The sequence below is a fragment of the Oratosquilla oratoria genome, chromosome 34 (genome assembly GCF_046742065.1).
Source record: "Oratosquilla oratoria isolate Oo_2021 chromosome 34, ASM4674206v1, whole genome shotgun sequence".
Lineage (NCBI taxonomy): Eukaryota > Metazoa > Arthropoda > Malacostraca > Stomatopoda > Squillidae > Oratosquilla > Oratosquilla oratoria.
Genome location: NC_134810.1, coordinates 17207567 through 17228596, shown reverse-complemented (window position 1 = coordinate 17228596; position 21030 = coordinate 17207567). Strand labels below are relative to the sequence as shown.

The 21030-nt window shown below is 42.9% G+C and overlaps 1 protein-coding gene across 1 annotated transcript in view; it reads left to right on the top strand.

Annotated features, from left to right (window-relative positions):
• The window catches only part of mio (GATOR complex protein mio), a 61761-nt gene that overhangs the window by 18775 nt on the left and 21956 nt on the right, over nucleotides 1-21030 (top strand). Inside the window, exons 5-13 of the mRNA XM_076173172.1 lie at nucleotides 3747-3877; nucleotides 4706-4803; nucleotides 6388-6479; nucleotides 11517-11713; nucleotides 12086-12270; nucleotides 12464-12609; nucleotides 12728-12823; nucleotides 13256-13479; nucleotides 14033-14163. Coding sequence (XP_076029287.1) covers nucleotides 3747-3877; nucleotides 4706-4803; nucleotides 6388-6479; nucleotides 11517-11713; nucleotides 12086-12270; nucleotides 12464-12609; nucleotides 12728-12823; nucleotides 13256-13479; nucleotides 14033-14163 — 1300 coding nt within the window. The remainder of the gene's footprint in view (nucleotides 1-3746; nucleotides 3878-4705; nucleotides 4804-6387; nucleotides 6480-11516; nucleotides 11714-12085; nucleotides 12271-12463; nucleotides 12610-12727; nucleotides 12824-13255; nucleotides 13480-14032; nucleotides 14164-21030) is intronic.

The window sequence follows — 21030 nt, the reverse complement described above, 5'->3', positions numbered from 1 at the left end:
ACTACTCTCGTAAAAAATCTTGACTGCTTTTAACAGCTTTCTTTCTATCCTTATATCTGCAAAACCTCCCACAGTGCCTTCCTGTCTACCCTATCGTAAGCCTTTTTCAGATCCATAAAAGCCCAAAAAACATCCTTACCTTTTCCTATAGCTTTCTCACATATCTTACCACAAAAATCTGATCTACGCAACCCCTACCTGTCCTAAACCCACACTGTTCCTCACCAATTACTCCCACTGTTCCTCTCCTAATCCTCCCAGTCAAGACCCTCTCATAAGCCTTCCCAACTACACTAAGCAAGCTGATCTCTCTGAAACTACCACACTCACAATTGTCCCCTTTTCCCTTGTTAAGTGGAACTATACAGGCACTCCTCCAGTCCTCTGGCACTCTACCCTCTCTTAAACAAACATTAAATAACCATACTGGCCAGTCCACCATAACTGTACCTCCTTTTTTCAGATATTCTGCATCACGTTCATTCAACCCAGGTGACTTACCTGCTGTCATCATCTTAACTGTCTTCATTTCATCTTTCCTTATTTCTCCTCCATTTTCCTTACTCATCACCATCATTTTCTTAGCACTACCCACTCCAACTACCTTTCCCTCCCAGTCCTCCTTCATATTTGGCAACTTCCTAAAATATTTTGCCCATCTTCCTCATACTCCCTTCTCTTCCATTATCATCTCTCCATCTGCACCTTTTACCTTTTCTTCTCAACTTGATTCGCCTCCTCTTCCTCCCTTTATTTCTTTCCGAAACATTTAATTATTACTTTCAAAATTTTATGACATACTCTTACCCTATTTCACATCTGCTCTCCTCTTTGACTCCTTTATCTTATGCTTTACTTCTGTTCTCTTTTTTTTGTACCTCTCATATGATTCCCTAATCCTATTTTATAACCAATCTATGAAAGCTCACTTCTTCTCTTCTACAACCTTCTTTGTTTTCTCATCCCACCACTCACTACCCTTCCTTCTATTTCCTCCTGTCCCCTTGTTCCACACACCATCTTTGCACACCTTGTGACTCCCTCCTTGAACCATCCCCACTCCTATTTCTACTCTATCCTTCACTCCCACTCTTCTCTCAGCTTCTTTTACTCCTCCTTTTCTTTCTTATGGCGGGGGGGTGGGGGGTGGGGTAGTATGTGTGAGTAAATTTTGACGCAGCCCGAAGGGATTTCTCCCCGTCCTCTCCTTATATGCAAAGGGGGACGGAGAGGGGGGGTCGCCGATTAAATGAAGCGGCCTTGCTGTGGATGTACTGTGTCTTGCGACACTGCTTCTGACCCAGGGCGGTGGGCAGGGTGCAGGGATGACCCGTCATCCAGGAGGTGCTCAGATGAGAGGAAGGGTGGGAGGGGTGTGGAGTGTATTTAGGGATGAAATGGGTGGGAGTGTTTTTTATGCCTTTCCCTTTTTGGCTACCTCCCTTGGAAGGGGGAAAAAGCCTTGGTATATGTATGTATGTTCTTTCTTATTTAAGCAGTTCATTCTAAGCACCTCCCTATCTTCTGTCCTTTTCCTCTTTCTCCATTTATCTTCCACTCTCATCTTACCTCCCACCAAAAAATGATCTGATATTCCCCCACTCTCTCCCTCCTTAGAACATGTACATCCTTAACTCTTCATACTCTTCTCCTGGTTACCACTATATTGTCTATTAATGCTCTATCTACCACCCTTCCATCCACCATCCTCTCCCATGTGCACTTATGCTTGACTTTCTTCCTAAACACTGTATTTTCTATCATCAACTCTCTAGACACATCTCCACCATCAACTCTCCACAACATTTTTTCCTGGAATTCCACACTTCCCAATCATTCAATCTATTTGTTCATTTCCTACCCTAGCATTAAGGTTTCCCAATACAACTACACTGACATTTCTCCCAAGTCCCTGTATGCACTCATTTAAATCCATCTAAAAAGCCTCCCTTTCTTCTACACTCTTCTCACTACCAGGCCCATATGCACTTACAAAAACCCACATCTCCCTTCCCAGTTTCACCTTCACATTAACCTTGAAGAAACCTCCTTCCATTCCACTACATGCTACCTATCTCTTCACTTACTAGTATAGCCACCCCTTCTCTTCCTCATCCTCTCTTCACTCCTGAGAACCTCTCAACTACATTCCCAAACTCACACTTGCCCCTCCCTCTCAATTATAATTGGACTTTTATTTAATTTTCATTGTAAGAAATGGAAAGATGTATGATTTACAGGATATCACTGCACAGAGGTATTGATTGTATAGTTATATGCAATTAGTACTCTAAGGATTTCAGAAGCATCCCTACTGACTAGAGCCACACAGCAGTTGCCCATGATAGAAACTAATCTCCACTCATGGAGGAATACTGAGCTACTTTTTAATTTTTGCTGTTCCTTTTTTATGCTGTCCCCTTTGAATGTATCCTTTTCTACACCAGTCTTCAGCTCTTCATTTACCTATACTTCTATGATGCCTGATAACAGTGTGACCAACATATTCCCATGCACATTATACCATACCATATACCAAAGGCCTTTTACTCCCTTATAAGGGAGGTAGCCAAAAAACGAAGGTATAAAAACCACTCCCACCCATTTCATCCTTATCACACTCCACTCCCCTCCACCCTCTTCCCTCCCTCTTATCTTGGTACCTCCTGGATGACAGGTCATCTCTGCATCTTGTCCACTGCCCTGGGTCAGAAGCAGTGTCACAAGACACAGCACATCTACAGCAAGGCTGCTTCATTAAATGCACATTATAGAAAGTGAATAAATGTGATGGAGTGAGGGGACTAGGAATACCTGTGTCCATAAGTTTCTCATGCAAAGAGATGATACAGAAGTGGGTCTGGGAGGAAGACTCCAACCCGAACCCAAGTAATTGGGTCTTTGAATGCAGGTGGATGTGTAACAACCACGGATGAAAGGGAGGTTGGTATTACATTTGTGAGCAGAAAGATGGATGTGTTAGTTTTAAGTGATTTTTAGCTTGAAAATATGTTAGTTAGGGGTGTTGGGTCAAGGACATTGCATTACCTCTGCAGCAGGGCCCAACATCCAGAGCTTGTTTATTTCCACTGCTTCATCATATGGCATACCCCATTTCTCATCCATTTAAAATAACTTATGAAACAGATGAGAATAATGTCCCCTCTTTTTCTCTCTCTCTCTCTCTCTCTCTCTCTCTCTCTCTCTCTCTCTCTCTCTCTCTCTCTCTCTCTCTCTCTCTCTCTCTCTCTCTCTCTCTCACTCTCTCTCTCTCTCTCTCTCTCTCTCTCTCTCTCTCTCTCTCTCTCTCTCTCTCTCTCTCTCTCTCTCTCTCTCTCTCTCTCTCTCTCTCTCTCTCTCTCTCTCTCTCTCTCTCTCTCTCTCTCTCTCTCTCTCTCTCTCTCTCTCTCTCTCTCTCTCTCTCTCTCTCTCTCTCTCTCTCTCTCTCTCTCTCTCTCTCTCTCTCTCTCTCTCTCTCTCTCTCTCTCTCTCTCTCTCTCTCTCTCTCTCTCTCTCTCTCTCTCTCTCTCTCTCTCTCTCTCTCTCTCTCTCTAGCTCTCTCTCTAGCTCTCTCTCTCTCGAGTTTAAAAAGATCACCATAGGCTGGAGCAATTGGGAGTAAGCCATCTTCCAACCATGCTATACACAAAACCAGTTCAACTAACTCTCCCATCCTTACCTTGTACAAAAATATTCTCAGAAAATGATCATTGTAACATGCTTAAATTTTTTCTTTGTTTTTGCAGTGACACCATAAAGCCAGTGATTGAATTTGGAACTCCAGATACAAGTCACTCTGTTTGCTTCTTCACAAATGCCTCTCACACTTTATTGGCAGGCATGAACAACAAACACATCAAGATGTTTGATTTACGAGGTATGAATTCTGGGGTCAGAAATTAAGTATATGCAACTTTCAGCTTTATGTAATTTTTCATTTGGAACTTTTTACTTAGGGAATGGTACACTTTATGCCTTCCAGCAAAACACAAATGTCCCCCCCCCACCTCCCATATCTTTCTCTCCTCCCTCCCTCCCTCTCTCTTTCTCTCTCTCCCTCTCTTTCTCTCTCTTTCTCCCTCACTCTCTCTCCTCCCACACTCTCTCTCTTTCTCCTTCTCTCTCCTCCCTCACTCTCTCCCTCTCTTTTTGCTCCCCCATTCTCTCCCTCTATTTTTGCTCCCCCCATCCTCTCTCTCTCTTTCCTCCCACACTCTCTCTGTCTTTTCCCTCTCTTTTCCCACTCTCACTTTTCCCTCTCTCTCTCTCTCTCTCTCTCTCTCTCTCTCTCTCTCTCTCTCTCTCTCTCTCTCTCTCTCTCTCTCTTCCCTCTTTCTCTCTCCTCCCTCTCTCCTCCATCTCTCTCTCTCTCTCTTCTGTCTCTCTTTCTCTCCCTCCTCCCCACTCTCCCTCCTCCCCTACTCTCTCTCTCTCTCTCTCTCTCTCTCTCTCTCTCTCTCTCTCTCTCTCTCTCCTTCCCCCCACATTATCTCTCTCTTTCCCTCATCATTGTTTTTACTGACTAGTTCTTGTTGTGCATACATACATTTTCATATGGATATTAAAGGACCTGTCATGATGACTGAGTCAAAGCACATCCCCACTTCATTCACAATTAAAACTCATTAAATACTTCTCTCTGTTATAGGTTATGAATAACAGTTCCTATAATAAGGTAAAATTCTCTTTTGATTTTCTTTCACAGAGAGTAAAGTCATTACCACAGTGCCAACGAAGGCTGTATATGGAATCTGCATGGACCCACATTCAGACCGGAGGTTTGCTTCCTTTGTTGATAATCAGGTCTGTTATTCCCCATCCTGGCACTGGATGGTCTTTTGCTTTTAGAGAGGATCAAAGAATGAAGAAAGACTAGCAAGAAATGTGTGGAAGGCAAAGATGGATGGAGTAAACTTAAGGGGGAAGACTAAATATAAGAGTGGATGTATAGGGTGAAGGGGGCCTTGGGTACAAGGGTTATGTCTCTTAGGCATGGAAGTGAGAAGGCAAGAGATAGTGATTATGAATGGATGAGAAATTGACATGGCCCAAAGGTATTTATTTTTGTTTACTTTGTAATTTCTTGAGTGGATGAAGGGAAGAGATTTGCCATGTAATGAAGTAGTGAGGGTAAACCAGTTTTGACTCTGACCTCACAGTAGAGGTGCTGTGTCTTGCTGCATGATCTCGGACCCAAATATTGAGCAAGGGACAGGGAACTAAGATAGAAGGGACAAGTAGGTGTTGGGTGGATGTGGAATGAGTGAAGAGTAGGTGTATGCCTTGACTAAATCTCCTTTATAAAGTGAAAGTTTTTTTTTTTTTTTTTTTTTGTAAATGTATGTACATACATTTATCAAAAGGCCTTTTCTCACTTATAAAGAGATGGACAGGTCAAAGCATACATCTTCCCTACACCCATCATAGATGCATTAAAACCCAATAGAACATCTACACTTCAAAATTGTCCCCATAGAGCAACACAGGATAATAGCCACTCCGTTTTTCATAAGAGCCCTGTCCCATTCATCCCTTCCACCACATGACGCAAGCACTACCAACTAAACATCACAAAAAACTACACCTACAGTGTAAGACTCAAACATCCATAACAATCTCCCACCATGGCATTGCTCATGGAGATAGGACTACTTGGCTAGACAGTCTAGGGAATGACAACAACAACAACTACAACCACCTGAGCCTCAGAACACATCCATACAAATACATGTACATACTCAGGTCACATAATAAGCACTTTAAGACTGACTCCCCCCCCCCCAAACTCCATACTCCACCTAACACTCAGATATCAGCCCAAGAAACTGTCATGACAAGCAAGAACCACATGGGCCTAATTGCATTCAGGCCACTTCCTGGTATTGAAACAGTACCAATACAGAATAGGACCAGCCATAAAATCAAATTGCCCCAAATGTGATCATCATATAGTAGACATTGAACACCTTATCCTACACTATGCACATCTAGATTTGTCCAGACAACAACACAATATATTTTCTGAGTGACTTGTAGGCCAATCCTGTGGCTGTTTCTGGTTACCTGAGAGCTGTGGATTTCCTGCAAGAGAGATCTGGATTACAGATTGATTACCCCATTCTTATACACATTGAACAACCATGGTAATGTTGCACAAATCTTGCCCAGCCCCACCTTCACCTCAAACCATTCACTTTATTCCCAGCCCTTACACAAGCTCTACTTCTGTTAAAAAAATTTAACCACTCTCAATAGACTTCCCCTTATCTTGTACATTTCCAATACACTCCACATTGAATTCACAGCTTTTTTGAATTGCATATTAGAATTGTTCATGACTAATCACAAATCAGTACAAAAAGCTACATTTTATGATTTTCTTTCTAGGTTCATGTATGGGATATGCGTAATCTGGAGAGACCTGTTTTGTGTCACAATGACCCCAAGCCCATTACAAAATTAGCTTGGTGTCCGACAAGGTGAAACATTGATGCCTTTCTTTCTTATCACATTAGAAAAAAAAATTATTGCAGACTTGTGCTATATTTTGATTTAATGATCCTGTAGCTCTAGAAAGATGGATGTGTTGATATTGAGTGAAACTAAGTTGAAAGGGAGGGGCAAGTTTGAGTTTTGGAATGTAGTTAGGAGGGTGTTATGAGTTAAGAGAAGACAAGAGAGGGAAGGGATGGCTATACTAGTAAGTGAAGAGATGGATAAATGTGTGCTGGAATGGAAGGTGAAACTGGGAAGGGAGATGTAGGTTTTTGTAAGTGCATATGGGCCTGGTAGTGAGAAGAGTGTAGAGGAAAGGAAAGTTTTTTGGATAGATTTAAATGAATGCATAAAGGGTCTCGGGAGAAATGTCAATGTAGAGGTATTGGGAGATCTTAATGCCAGGGTAGAAAATGAACCAATAGATGGAGTGGTTGGGAAGTGTGGAGTTCCAGGAAAAAAAAATTGTGGAGAGATGATATGATGTGGCTAGAGAGTTGATGATAGCAAATACAATGTTTAGGAAGAAAGTCAAGCATGCATAAGTACACATGGGAGAAGGTGGTGGTTGGAAAGGTGGTAGATCAGCGGCGGCGCCAGGAATTTTTAGTTGGGGAGGCTAAGGGGGGGCTGAGCAAATTTTTGGGGGGGCTAATAGTAATATGATAATACACATATATTATCCTCATTTCAGAAGGGGAGGGGGTTAATGGTTGGGCTAGCACTAATGGCTGACAAATCTTTAGCCCTGGCAATTAAAAATTGCACTTAATAAAATGATTTCAATGAGTGTTTTAAATTTTCAATTTGCTCATTTCAGTTGGGGGGGGCTAATGGGGGGGGCTGGCCATTTTTTGGAGGAAGATTTTTTGATGTACATGTTCTAAGGGGAGAGAGTGGGGAAATATCAGATAATTTTTTGGTGGAAGATGAGTTGAGAATGGAGGATAGTTGGAGAAAGAGGAAAAGAACAGAAGGTAGGGAGGTGCTTAGAGTAAACTGCTTCAATGAGAAAAAAAAGAAGGAGTACAAGAAGCTGAGAGAGGAGTGGGAGGTAATGAAGGATAGAGTAGAATTAGGAATGGAGGAGGAATAAGGATGTTTCAAGGAGGGAGTCACAAGGTGTGCAAGGGTGGTGTGTGGAACAAGGAGGACAGGAGGAAATAGAAGGAAGGGTAGTGAGTGGTGGGATGATGAAGCAAAGAAGGTTGTAGAAGAGAAGAAATGAGCACTCAGATTGGTCACAAAATAGGATGAGAGAATCATAGGTATGAAGAGAAGAGAAGTAAAGCATAAGATACCATACCATATACCAAAGGCTTTTTCCCCCATATACGGGAAGTAGCCAAAAAACAAAGGCATAAAAACCACTCCCACCCATTCCATCCCTAACATACTCCACTCTCCTCCACCCTCTTCCCTCCCTCTTATCTTGGCACCTCCTGGATGACGGGTCATCCCTGCATCTTGCCCACTGCCCTGGATGAGAAGCAGTGTCACAAGAAACAGCACATCCACAGCAAGGCCACTTCGTTAAATTGGTGACCCCATTCTCCATCCCCTCATGCAGAAAAGGAGAAGACGGGGAGAAATCCCTTGGGGCTGCATCAATTTATTTCTCGCACATACTCTCTCATCCCCTATCCCCCACTCACTCCACCTCATGTATCACAGCATCATCCATACACAACCATTCTCCATTCACCCCTCTCTTCTGTCCTCTCCCATTCTTCCTCAACAGACATTGCCCTCTTTCCCAATGCCCCTTTTACCCCATCCATCCATCTCATCCTAGGTTGACCCCTCATGTTCACTCCTTCCACCTCTGCCTTCCACACCTCTTTTACTAATCTTTCTTCACTCATTCTTTCCATGTGTCCAAACCATCCCAATACTCTTTCATCAACCCTATTTCCTAACTCCCTTTCCACCCCATTCTCCTCCTCACCACCTCATTTCTCACTCTACCCAGCGTAGTAACCCCTATCATACTTCTCAGGCACCTCATCTCAAACACATTCAAACTCCTCTTCTTCTCTTATGTTCCATGTTTCTGCCTCGTACAGTGCACAATCACTCCTTCATACAATCTCCTCTTAGCATTCATTCCCAAGTGTCTATTTCTCATTTACTCGCCTCTCTCAATCTACATTCTACCTCCACTCCTCCCTTTCCTGCCACATTTGCATCCAAATATCTAAAACTATCCACTTCCAGTCTCTCTCCCTTAATACTCACTTCCAGTCTGCCACCACTTTCTCCCCTTGTACATCTCATCACCTTACTTTTACCCATATTTATCTTCAACTACCTTCTTTAGCACACCTTCCCAAACTGTCACTAACTTCCTCAATCCCTCCTCTGATCCTGCTACAAGCACAGTGTCATCACCAAACAGCAACTGGCTTATCTGCCACTTTTCTCCATTTTCTTTAACCATCTCCAATCACTGACCCACTGCCCTTGCATTCACCTCTCGCACCACCCCATCCACATATAAATTGAACAGCCAAGGCTACATAACACATCCCTGACAAGGTCCCACCTTTACCTCAAACCACTCACTCTCCATTTCTAATCCTAACACACGCTCTACTACTCATGTAAAAACTCTTGACTGCTCCCATAGCTTAAGATAAAGGAGGCAAAGTGGAGAGCTGATGTGAAATATGGTAAGAGTATTACAAAAGATTTTGAAAGTAATGAAGAGATGTTTTAGAGGGAAATTAAGAGAGGAAGAGGAGGCGAATCAAGTAGAGAAAAAAAGGTAAAAGGTGTAGATGGAGAGATGATAATGGAAGAGATGGCAGTGAGAGGAGGATGGGAAGAGTATTTTAGGGAGTTGCTTAATGTGAAGGAGGATAGGTAGTTGCAGTGAGAAGCTCTAAGAAAATGACAGTGATGAATGAGGAAACTGGATGAGAGATAAGAAAATACGAGGTGAAATCAGTTATTAAAATGACGAGAGCAGGTAAGGCATCTGGGTTGGATGGGGTGTCATGCGGAATGTCTGAAAAAGGGAGGTACAGTGATGGTGGACTGGCTGATGAGGTTGTTTAATGTTTGTCTAAAAGAGGGAAAAGTACTGGACGAGTGCCTGTGTAGTTCCACTTTACAACGGAAAAGGGGAGAAGAATGAGTGTAGTAGTTTCAGAGAGATCAGTTTGTTGAGTGTAGTTGGGAAGGCTTATGGGAGGGTTTTGATTGAGAGGATTAGGAGAGGAACAGAGTAATTGGTGAGGAGCAGTGTGGGTTTAGGACAGGTAGAGGCTGTGTGGATCAGATTTTGTGGTAAGGCAGATATGTGAGAAAGCTTTCAAAAAAAGGTAAAGGATTTTTTTTAAGTCTTTTATGGATTTGGAAAAGGCTTGCGACAGGGTAGACAGGAAGGCACTGTGGGAGGTATTGCAGATATATGGGATAGGAGGAAAGCTGTTAAAAGCAGTCACGAGTTTTTACCAGAGTAGCAGAGTCTGTGTTAAAATTAGAAATGGAGAGAGTGAGTGGATTGAGGTAAAGATGGGCTGTGCAATTTATACATGGATGAGGTGGTGCAGGAGGTGAACGCCATGGGGGTAATGGGCCAGGATTTGGAGATGGTTAAGGAAAGTGGAGAGAGATGAGAGATGGGCCAGTTGTTGTTTGCTGGCAACACTGCACTTGTAACAGGATCAGAGGACAAATTGAGTAAGTTTGTGACTGAGTTTGGGAAGGTGTGCGAGAGAAAGAAGTTGAAGATAAATGTGGGTAAAAGTGGCGTTGTGAGATGTACAAGGGGAGAATATGGCAGCAAATTGGAAGCGAGTACTAAGGGAGAGAGACTGGAGGAAGTGGATAGTTTTAGATACTTGGGTGCGAATGTGGCAGGAAAGGAGGAGTGGAGGTGGACGTAGAATGTAGATTGAGAGGAGCAAGTAAATGCCTTGAGGGATTAAAAAGTGTAATGAGAAATAGACATTTAGGAATGGATGCTAAGGGAAGATTGTATGGAGTGATTGTGCCAACAACACTGTATGGGGCAGAAACACGGAACATAAGAGAGGAAAAGTTTAAATGTATTTGAGATGAAATACCTAAGTATGGTAGGGGCTACTAGGCTGGATAGAGTGAGAAACAAGGAGAGTTGGGAGATAGGGTTGATGAAAGAGTATTGGGATGGTTTGGACACATGGAGAGAATGAGTGAAGGAAGATTAGTAAAAGAGGTGTGGAAGACAGAGATGGAAGGAGTGAACATGAGGGGGCAACCAAGGATGAGATGGATGGATGAGGTAAAAGGGGCATTGGGAAGGAGGGGAATGTCTGTTGAGGAAGGAAAGGAGAAGACAGAAGATAGGGGTGTGTGGAGAATGGTTGTGTATGGATGATGCTGTGATACATGGAAAGGAGTGGGTGGGGACTGGGGAGTTTGTGTAAACAATATTTTGACACAGTCCAAAGGGATATCTCCCCATCTTCTATTTTTCTGTATGAGAGGACGAAGAAAGGGGGTCGCCAATTAGATGAAGCGGCCTTGCTGTGGATGTGCTGTGTCTTGGTACATTGCTTCTGACCCAGGGCAGTGAACAAGATTCAGGAATTCCAGGAGGAGCCAAGATAAGAGGGAGGGAGGGGGGTGAATGGGAGTGGAGTATGTAGGTATGGAATAGGTGGGAGTGGATTTTATGCCTTTTTTTTGGGGGGGGCTACCTCCCTTGTCAGGGGGAAAAAGCCATTGGTATATGTATGTATAGACCTAAAATGAGTCAAGTGCTTGCCATTATATTTTTTCCATGCTGTTCAACTTCTATATAGTTGTATATCTAGATTTTGTTCTGGCAAGTAATAAGCAGTTTTGTTCAGCAGAGGGGTGAACTCTTGACAAGACCTACTTCAGTAGGAGGCTCCCTTCAGCTAAGTAGAATTTAGAATTGTAACATTAGCCTTAGGAACATGTGTGGAGTTTGTCACTACACTAAAGGAGAGAAAGTATGGTTTTTATGATTGGCTAACCACACTTTCTGTGTAATTCACTATTCACAGACATGGTTTTCTAGCTTCCCTCTCCATGGACAGCCACATTGTTCGTCTCTATGACATCCAGTATTATGGAGTTGGTGCAGAGGACCAGGAGCCAACATTCACAACAAGGAGCATTTCCACTGATCAGAATAACTATCTATCAGGATTCACATGGCACCCAATGCATGAAAACAGAATAGTTACCGTATCCTATTCAGGTACAGTACTCATTGGCATTGCAGAGTGTTGTAAGAAGTGGTAAATTATATGTTCATTGTTTATGTGTGTGTGTGTTTTATATATATATATATATATATATATATATATATATATATATATATATATATATATATATATATCTTTGATTTTTGGCTACCTTCCTTGCTAGGGGGAAAGAGCCTTTTTATGCCTTTTCCTTTTTGGCTACCTCCCTTGTAAGGGGGGAAAAGCCTTGGTATATGTATGTATGTATAATCTGTATGATTAAGTTAAGAACATGCTGTCTAGCAGAAATATTATCTCAGTGGATATATATTCTTGTAGTTCTTACATTAACCATCCATTTTATCACATTAATTTGACAATTACAGGAAAGCTTGTAGACTACACAGTTCATGAACGCATCACACTGAATTGGTCAGTAATGAATGATCTGCTATGGACACAAGGCAAGAACACATTGCACTACATGGATCATAACCATGAGGGAAACCAGCATTCTTATAATATCTCCACTGACATCATGAAGAGAGCACAAGCCAAATATGGACTCAATGTGTGTTTGTGAGCTGTGGAAATTTAAACCTTTGATATCTGTAAAGACATCTAAGAAATGGTTGGGTTGGAAAATGCTTTATTGTAGATTTTCATTTTGAATACACATAACTTTGAATAATGACCTTGTGATAATAACTTCTGAACCCCTGAGGAAAGGAAATGATTGATCCCTTTATCCATTGTTATTTCAGACTAGCAACCTAGCAGCAAATGGTGATTTGACAGATGACTTGATGTTGAAAAACCTCTGGAATTGGTTGGATGCAGCTAAAGGTTTGGCTCAGTCAGCAAACTTTAAACTGCCAGGAGGTGTGCCTTACAAATACCAAGGTGTCCGGTAATTATTACGTGTTATTATTATCATTATTATTATCATTTTGTCTTTTCAGTATGTATAACAATGTGTTTTTACTTTATCTTTTCTCTTTTATTAATGTTTAATCCTATTACCACAGAACACTATTAAGTCTGGCAAGCACAAAATCTGATATCATCAACAAACCTTGGATTGGTTTAGAGGGCAACAGAACTTTATATTGTAAAATGTTCAGGTAAGTTTTACATCATAGTTTCATTTATGTTGTTAGTTGTAGGGTCCTCATACATGCATGTATTTTCGTAATTGTAGTCTACAAGAAGGGAGCAGTGCTCATTAGGTCCTGTCTCCTACTCTCCGGATTGTCATACCTCGCCTCAAAAATGCATACCACATACCCTTCACACTACATGTTACAAACACCACCAACAGAATACAACAAAGATACAACCCCTGCAGCATACTACACAAACATCTGTAACCATAATCTACCACCATTACCACACAATACATCCACACAAAAACATATACCAACCAAGTTTACAAAGCAAGTTCAAGACAGACCACCAAACTCGTTACTCCACTACATCTCCAATGCATTGATTAATTGATCTTTTATTTACTATCACTTAAAAGTGAAATGTAGTAAGATTTTCCTAATCCACAGATCAGAAGAGAGGCACAGAGCCTTAGAGTTGTGCTCTTGGGGCTTTGACAATGATTCTTTATTGAATAGTTTCCTGAGCTGCTTAGAGAACAGTGGGGAGTATACACGTGCAGCTGCTGTAGCTGTCTTCAATCTGCATATCAGACAAGCTATACAGATTCTACAAAGAGGATCAGGAAAAGGCAAAGACCCAACACTTAACACCACTGCTATGGCCATGGCAGGTATGAATCTTGTGAACAGTTCATACTTTTATATTTATGTTATTGGCATACATTATAGATTGTGTAATAGGCACTGCTACACTGTGATGTTCAGTTCATTAGCAGAACTTTCCTCCCACTTTTCTTGGCTTCTGGATGGTGGGTCATCCCTGCATCTCGCCCATTGACCTGGGTAAGAAGCAATGCAGCAAGACACATCATATCCACAGCAAGGCCACTTCATTTAATTGGCAACCCCCTCTCTATCCCCATATGCAGAAAAAGAGATGACTGGAGGAATCCCTTTGAGTTGTTAAAATAAGAACAGAGAGGAGGAATAATGAAAATCCTCTTAATAGAGAGGAGAAATAACAAAAATAAAGCAGTTCAGCATTCTTCTTTGAGTGGAGATTTGTCTTTGACATAGATAAAGTTGTATACCTCAAGTCATTAGGGGTGCCTCCAATGTCTCTAAAGTATTGACTACATATATCTATGCAGTCAGTACCTCAATACAATGTTACACCAACAACTTTAAAAAAAAAAAAATAAGATTCTATCTTGGCTATTTCAGGTTTTACTGATGAGAGAAAGGCCTTGTGGAGAGATACTTGCATCAATCTACGTGCCCACCTAGTGGATCCATATTTAAGGGCTGTTTTTGCCTTCCTCACTGGTGATGCCGACTCATATGATCCAGTCTTGGTATGTTCTGAAATTTGGGCTTCAGTTTTTGTGCTGTTATATTTAGGAAGGGAGTCTTAAAGGGTGCAAGGATGGGAGGGAGTCTTAAAGGGTGCAAGGATGGTGTGTGGAACAAGAAGGACAGGGGGAAATAGAAGAAAGGGTAGTGAATGGTGGGATGAGGAAACAAAGAAGGTTGTAGAAGAGAAGAAGCGAGCATTCACAGATTGGTTACAAAAGAGGACAAAAGTCATATGAGACGTACAATGAAAAGAAATGAAAAGAGAAGTAAAGCACAAGGTAAAGGAGGCAAAGAGGAGAGCAGATGTGAAATGGGGTAAGAGTGTGACAGAAAATTTTGAAAGTAATAAAAAGATGTTTTGGAAAGAAATTAAGATAGAAAGAGGAGGCAAATCAAGTAGGGAAGAAAAGGTAAAAGGTGCAGATGGAGAGATGATAATGGAAGAGAAGGCAGTAAGGGGAAGATGGGCAGAATATTTTAGGGAGTTGCTAGATGTGAAGGAGGATAGGGAAGGAAAGATAGCTGCAGTGGGAAATGCGAAGAAAATGAGAGTGATGAGTGAGGAGAATGGAGGAGAAATAAGGAAGGATGAGGTGAAGGCAGTTGTTAAGATGATGAAAGCAGGTAAGGCACCTGGTCTGGATGGATGCCATGCAGAATGTCTGAAAAAGGGAGGTTCAGTGATGGTGGACTGGTTGGTGAGGTTATTTAATGTTTGCTGGAGAGAGGGTAGAGTACTGGAGGACTGGAGAAGTGCCTGTATAGTTCCTCTTTACAAGGGAAAAGGGGACAAGTGTGAATGTAGTAGTTTCAGAGGGATTAGCCTGTTAAGTGTAGTAGGGAAGGCTTATGGGAGGATCTTAATTGAGAAGATTAGGAGAGGAACAGAAGGAGTAATTGGTGAGGAACAGTGTGGTTTTAGGACAGGTAGAGGTTGTGTAGATCAGATCTTTGTGGTAAGACAGATATGTGAGAAAGCTATAGGAAAGGGGAAGGATGTTTTTTGGGCTTTTATGGATCTGGAAAAGGCTTATGATAGGGTAGACAGAAAGGCACTGTGGGAGGTTATGCAGATTTATGGGATAGGAGGAAAGCTTTTGGGAGCTGTCAAGAGTTTTTATGAGAGTAGTAGAGCTTGTGTCAGGATTAGAAATGGAGAGAGTGAGTGGTTTGAAGTAAAGGTGGGACTTCGTCAAGGATGCGTTATGTCGCCCTGGCTGTTCAACTTATACATGGATGGGGTGGTGCGAGAGGTGAATGCTAGGGTAGTGGGTCAGGGATTGGAGATGATTAAAGAAAATGGAGAAAAGTGGGAGGTGAGCCAGTTGTTGTTTGCGGACGACACTGCGCTTGTGGCAGGGTCGGAGGAGGGATTGAGGAAGCTGGTGGCAGAGTTTGGGAGAGTATGTGATAGAAGAAAGCTAAAGATAAATGTGGGTAAAAGTAAGGTGATGAGATGTACAAGGGGTGAAAGTGGCAGTAGACTGGAAGTGAACATTAAGGGAGAGCGACTGGAGGAAGTGGATAGTTTTAGATACTTGGGTGCAAGTGTAGCAGGAAAAGGTGGAGTGAAGGTGGAGGTAGAATGTAGATTGAGAGAAGCGAGTAAATGCCTTGGTGGATTAAAGAGTGTAATGAGGAATAGACATTTAGGAATGGATGCGAAGAGGAGACTGTATGAAGGAGTGATTGTGCCAACAGCACTGTATGGGGCAGAAATGTGGAACATAAGAGAAGAAGAGAGAAGGAGTTTGAATGTGTTTGAGATGAGGTGTCTGAGAAGTATGGTGGGGGTTACTAGGCTGGATAGAGTGAGAAATGAGGAGGTGAGGAGGAGAACAGGGGTGAAAAAGGAGCTGGGAGATAGGGTTGATGAAAGAATATTAGGATGGTTTGGACACATGGAAAGAATGAGTGAAGAAAGACTAGTAAAAGAGGTATGGAAGGCAGATGTGGAGGAGTGAACATGAGGGGACGTCCTAGGATGAGGTGGATGGATGGGGTGAAGGGGGCTTTGGGGAAGAGGGGAATGTCTGTTGAGGAAGGAAGGGAGAGGACGGAAGACAGAGGTGAGTGGAGAATGGTTGTTTATGGATGATGTTGTGACTGCATGAGGAGGAATGGGCGGGGGGTTGGGGTAGTATGTGTGAGTAAATTTTGACGCAGCCCGAAGGGATTTCTCCCCGTCCTCTCCTTATATGGAAGGGGGGATGGAGAGGGGGGGTCGCCGATTAAATGAAGCAGCCTTGCAGTGGATGTGCTGTGTCTTGCGGCACTGCTTCTGACCCAGGGCGGTGGGCAAGGTGCAGGGATGACCCGTCATCCAGGAGGTGCTCAGATGAGAGGGAGGGTGGGAGGGGTGTGGAGTGTATTTAGGGATGAAATGGGTGGGAGTGTTTTTATGCCTTTCCCTTTTTGGCTACCTCCCTTGAAAGGGGGAAAAAGCCTTGGTATATGTATGTATGTATATTTAGGAAGTATTAAGGGTGACAGAGTTTGGGAGAGTGTGTGATAGAAGAAAGCTGAAGATAAATGTGAGTAAAAGTAAGGTGATGAGATGTACAAGGGGTGAAAGTGGCAGCAGACTGGAAGTGAGCATTAAAGGAGAGTGACTGGAGGAAGTGGATAGTTTTAGATACTTGGGTGCAAATGTGGCAGGAAAAGGTGGAGTGAAGGTGGAGGTAGAATGTAGATTGAGAGAAGCGAGTAAATGCCTTGGTGGATTAAAAAGTGTAATGAGGAATAGACATTTGGGAATGGATGCTAAGAGGAGACTGTATGAAGGAGTGATTGTGCCAACAGCACTGTATGGGGCAGAAACATGGAACATAAGAGAGGAAAAGAGAAGGAGTTTGAATGTGTTTGAGGTGAGGTGTCTGAGAAGTACGATGGGGGTTACTAGGCTAGATAGAGTGAGAAATGAGGAGGTGAGGAGGAGAACAGGGGTGGAGAGGGAGTTGGGAGATAGGGTTGATGAAAGAGTATTAGGATGGTTTGGACACATGGAAAGAATGAGTGAAGAAAGACTAGTAAAAGAGGTATGGAAGGCAGATGTGGAGGGAGTGAACATGAGGGGATGTCCTAGAATGAGGTGGATGGATGGGGTGAAGGGGGCTTTGGGGAAGAGGGGAATGTCTGTTGAGGAAGGACGGGAGAGGACAGAAGACAGGGTGAATGGAGAATGGCTGTATATGGATGATGTTGTGATGCATGAGGTGGAATGGGTGGGGGGGGGTGGGGGGTGAGGTAGTATGTGTGAGCAAAATTTGATGCAGCCCGAGGGGATTTCTTCCCGTCTTCTCCTTTTATGCATGGGGGGACGGAGAGAGGGGGGGGTTGCCGATTTAATGAAGCGGCCTTGCTATGGATGTCCTGTGCCTTGCGACACTGCTTCTGACCCAGGGCAGTGGACAAGGTGCAGGGATGACCCGTCATCCAGGAGGTGCTAAGATAAGAGGGAGGATGGAGGGGAGTGGAGTGTATTCAGGGATGGAATGGATGGGAATGATTTTATGCCTTTTTCTTTTTGGCTACCTCCCTTGTAAGGGAGAAAAAGCCTTGGTATATGTATGTATGTATTAAGGGAAAGCGACTGGAGGAAGTGGATAGCTTTAGATACTTGGGGGCAAATGCAGTGGGAAAGGGAGGAGTGGAGGTGGAGGTAGAATGTAGATTGAGAGAAGCAAGTAAATGCCTCGGGAGATTAAAAAATGTAATGAGAAATAGACATTTGGGAATGGATGCTTAGAGGAGATTGTATGAAGAAGTGATTGTGCTGACAGCACTGTATGGGGCAGAAACATTGAACATTAGAGAATAAGAGTTTAAATGTGTTTGAAATGAAATGCCTGAGAAGTATGGTAGGGGTTACTAGGCTGGATAGAGTGAAAAACGAGGTGAGCAAGAGATAGGGGGCGGAAAGGGAGTTGTTGTTGTTGTTGTCGTTCCCTAGACTGTCTGTCCGAGCAGTCCCGTCTCCCCAAGGAAGGCCACAGCCGAAACTGGGTTTTCCCACAAATCCTTTATAGAGTGTATGTTGTGTTGTTTGCGTGCATGATTGTGTATAATGCAGTCTTCCATTATGTGTTGTATGGTATGGGGTGAAGTGTTACATCCTGGGCAGCTGTTCAACAACACGGTCGTCCAGCCTCTTCTGGTAGCTTAGAAGTGCTGGGTGGTGACCGCATCGCAGTCTGGCCAAGTGGACTCTGTCCTTACGTGGGAGAGAGGATTCAGAAGGGTGGATATCAGGGGGTCTGGCATGTAGCAGTGTGTTGTCTTTCAGTGTGTTAATGGAGCGGTGAGTGATATGATTATGAATATGTTTCCGGAGGCTGGTATTTGGTGGTTGTGGAGGAAGAGAAGAGAGTATCTGTGTGTAATAAAGGTCTATGGGTGTAGTTTTAATGTTTCTTGGTGTGTGTGGGTGTTCTGCTATGTAGTGTAGCGGGTGTGATGTGTTTGTGGTGGCTGCAGCAAGTGTTTGTGTGCCTCTCATGTCGAGGTGGTCCTTGACTTTGAGGACTTTTGTTTCATGGTGTAAATGGTCTGTAGGTGATGTATTTGTGCAGCCTGTAATTGTTTTTAGGGCTTTGTTTTGTATGATTTGAAGGGTGTTGTGGTGTGACTCACTGAGATTAGGAGCCCATGCAGGACTCGCATAATTCATCACTGAGCGTATGCATTGTTTGTATATTGTTATATTAGTTTCTTTGTTTTGTCCAAATGTTGTTCCAGTGATTGACTTGAGTGCGTTAAGTCTAGGTGTGCATTTGTTTTTTATGTTTGTGAGGTGTTGTTTGAAAGACATGGATGTATCGTATGTTACACCAAGAATTTTCGGTGTGTTTGTGTGTGGTATTAGAGTGTTGTTGATGTAGAGATGAGGTATGTATTTGTGTTCTTTTGTCCAGTTGGTGAGAAGTGTTGCTGTAGATTTGGTTGGAGCTATTTTGAGTCTGTTTGTGATGAACCATGTGTTGAGTGTGTCAAGGTAAGGCTGGATTATTTCTGCAGCTTTGTCTGTGTTACGATGTGTGCATGTGATTGTTATGTCGTCTGCGTAGGAAGAGATTTGTATTTCTGAGGTGTCTGGCGTGGGTAAGTCATGCATGTATAGATTAAATAATGTGGGGGATAGAACTGAGCCCTGTGGTACTCCGTTCTTAATGTTTCTGATGTGCGATGATTGGCCATTATATGACACATGAGCATTCCTGCCCGCCAGATAATTGGCCAGCCATCTTTTGGTGTTATTGTGCATGTCTGTGTTATATATTTTATTTGTTAGGTTGTGGCGGGGGATAGCATCAAAAGCTTTACTAATGTCCAATGTTATAAGAAGTGTTCTGTGGTGGGGCCTATCTGAATTGATGCCATCTAAAATTCTTTGTGTGAGGTTTGTCAGAAGAGTGTTTGTGGAGTGTAGTGGCCTAAAACCGTGACAAGTTTAAGTATTAGGCGTTCAATGACTTTAGAGGGGGTGCAGAGAAGTGTGATTGGGCGGTGCGATGTTGGGATTGTTGGGTCTTTGTTCGGTTTTGGAATGGTGATTATTTTACCATGCTTCCAGATGTCGGGTATAGTGTTGTGTGAATAGCTGTAGTTTGCAATGTTTGTGAGTGCGTGTATACCTTGTGGTCCAATGTGTTTTAGGTGGATGTTGCTTATGTTATCAGGGCCACAGGCAGATGAGTGCTTGAGACTATGCATTATGAGTTTTGTCTGACTGTCTATGAAGGGTGTATAGTCTGAGTCTGTGGGAAAGTCTTTCTTACGTCGAATGGTGCGTCGGTCGTCAGGGTGAGATGTAAGATGGCTCGTCTGCGCGAAATGACGTATGAGTGTGTTGTCTTGTTGTCTGTTTGAGGGTAGATTATCTGTTGTTGTGATTATTGCTGCATGAGAGCGTGTAGTGTTACTGTTGGATAGTGTAATGCTGTTGAGTGTTTTGTACAATTTGCTGGTGTTTGTTTTGTGATCAAGTGTATTGATAAAGTTTTGCCAATTTTGTGTTTTTTGTTCATGTATTTTATTGGCAATCACAGTGTTTAGTGTTTGTATTTGGTCTGCTATGTTTTGAGGGATAGGTGTGGGGGTATCGTGTTTAAGTGTGTCACGTTGTCTGATGAGGCCTTGGATTTCTGGTGTGAAGTTGGGGTTGTGTGATTTTCTGTTGCCTCTAGGGATGTATCTCTTGTCTGCGTTTTGTATGATTGTATTAAAAGCGTGCACAGCATTGTTTATGTTTGTGATTGGTGTACTGTTAAGTGTTTCAAAATGTTGTTCTGTCTCTTCATTAAAGGCTTCCCAGTTAGCTCTCTTGTAATTGGTGTAAGTGTGTCTGTGGCCAGCTGGGGTGCATCTTGTTTTGGTGGTGATGATGATTGGAAGGTGGTCAGAACCAAGGGCTCCGACCACTCTCCATGATGTTGTTGGGGTTAGGCAGGGGGAGCAAAAGGTGATATCAGGAGAGGAGGGAGTGTAGAGGGCTTGGTATGGGATATGTGTATGATTATGCGTGTTGTTCATGATAGTCAATGAGTCGAATTGAGTCTGTATATCAAGCCCTCTGTCTGTGTCAGGGTTGTCGACAAACCAGGCAGACGACTTGGCGTTGAAGTCACCACCCATGATCAGGTTGGGGATTGAGGTTAGTTGGCTGAGTTGAGGTCTGAAGGTGTTTGGAACTGTGGGGGATGATTGGGGGGGAATGTACATGTTAACTATTGTTAGTGTTGAATTGTTGCCTGTGCGGATACGAATGGATTGGGTTTCAGTTGTGTTATCTGTGGTAGGGAGGAGAATTTTGGTTGTGGCACTTGTGTCCACAAAACAGATGGAATGGTGGATCAGGGTGATGAGTC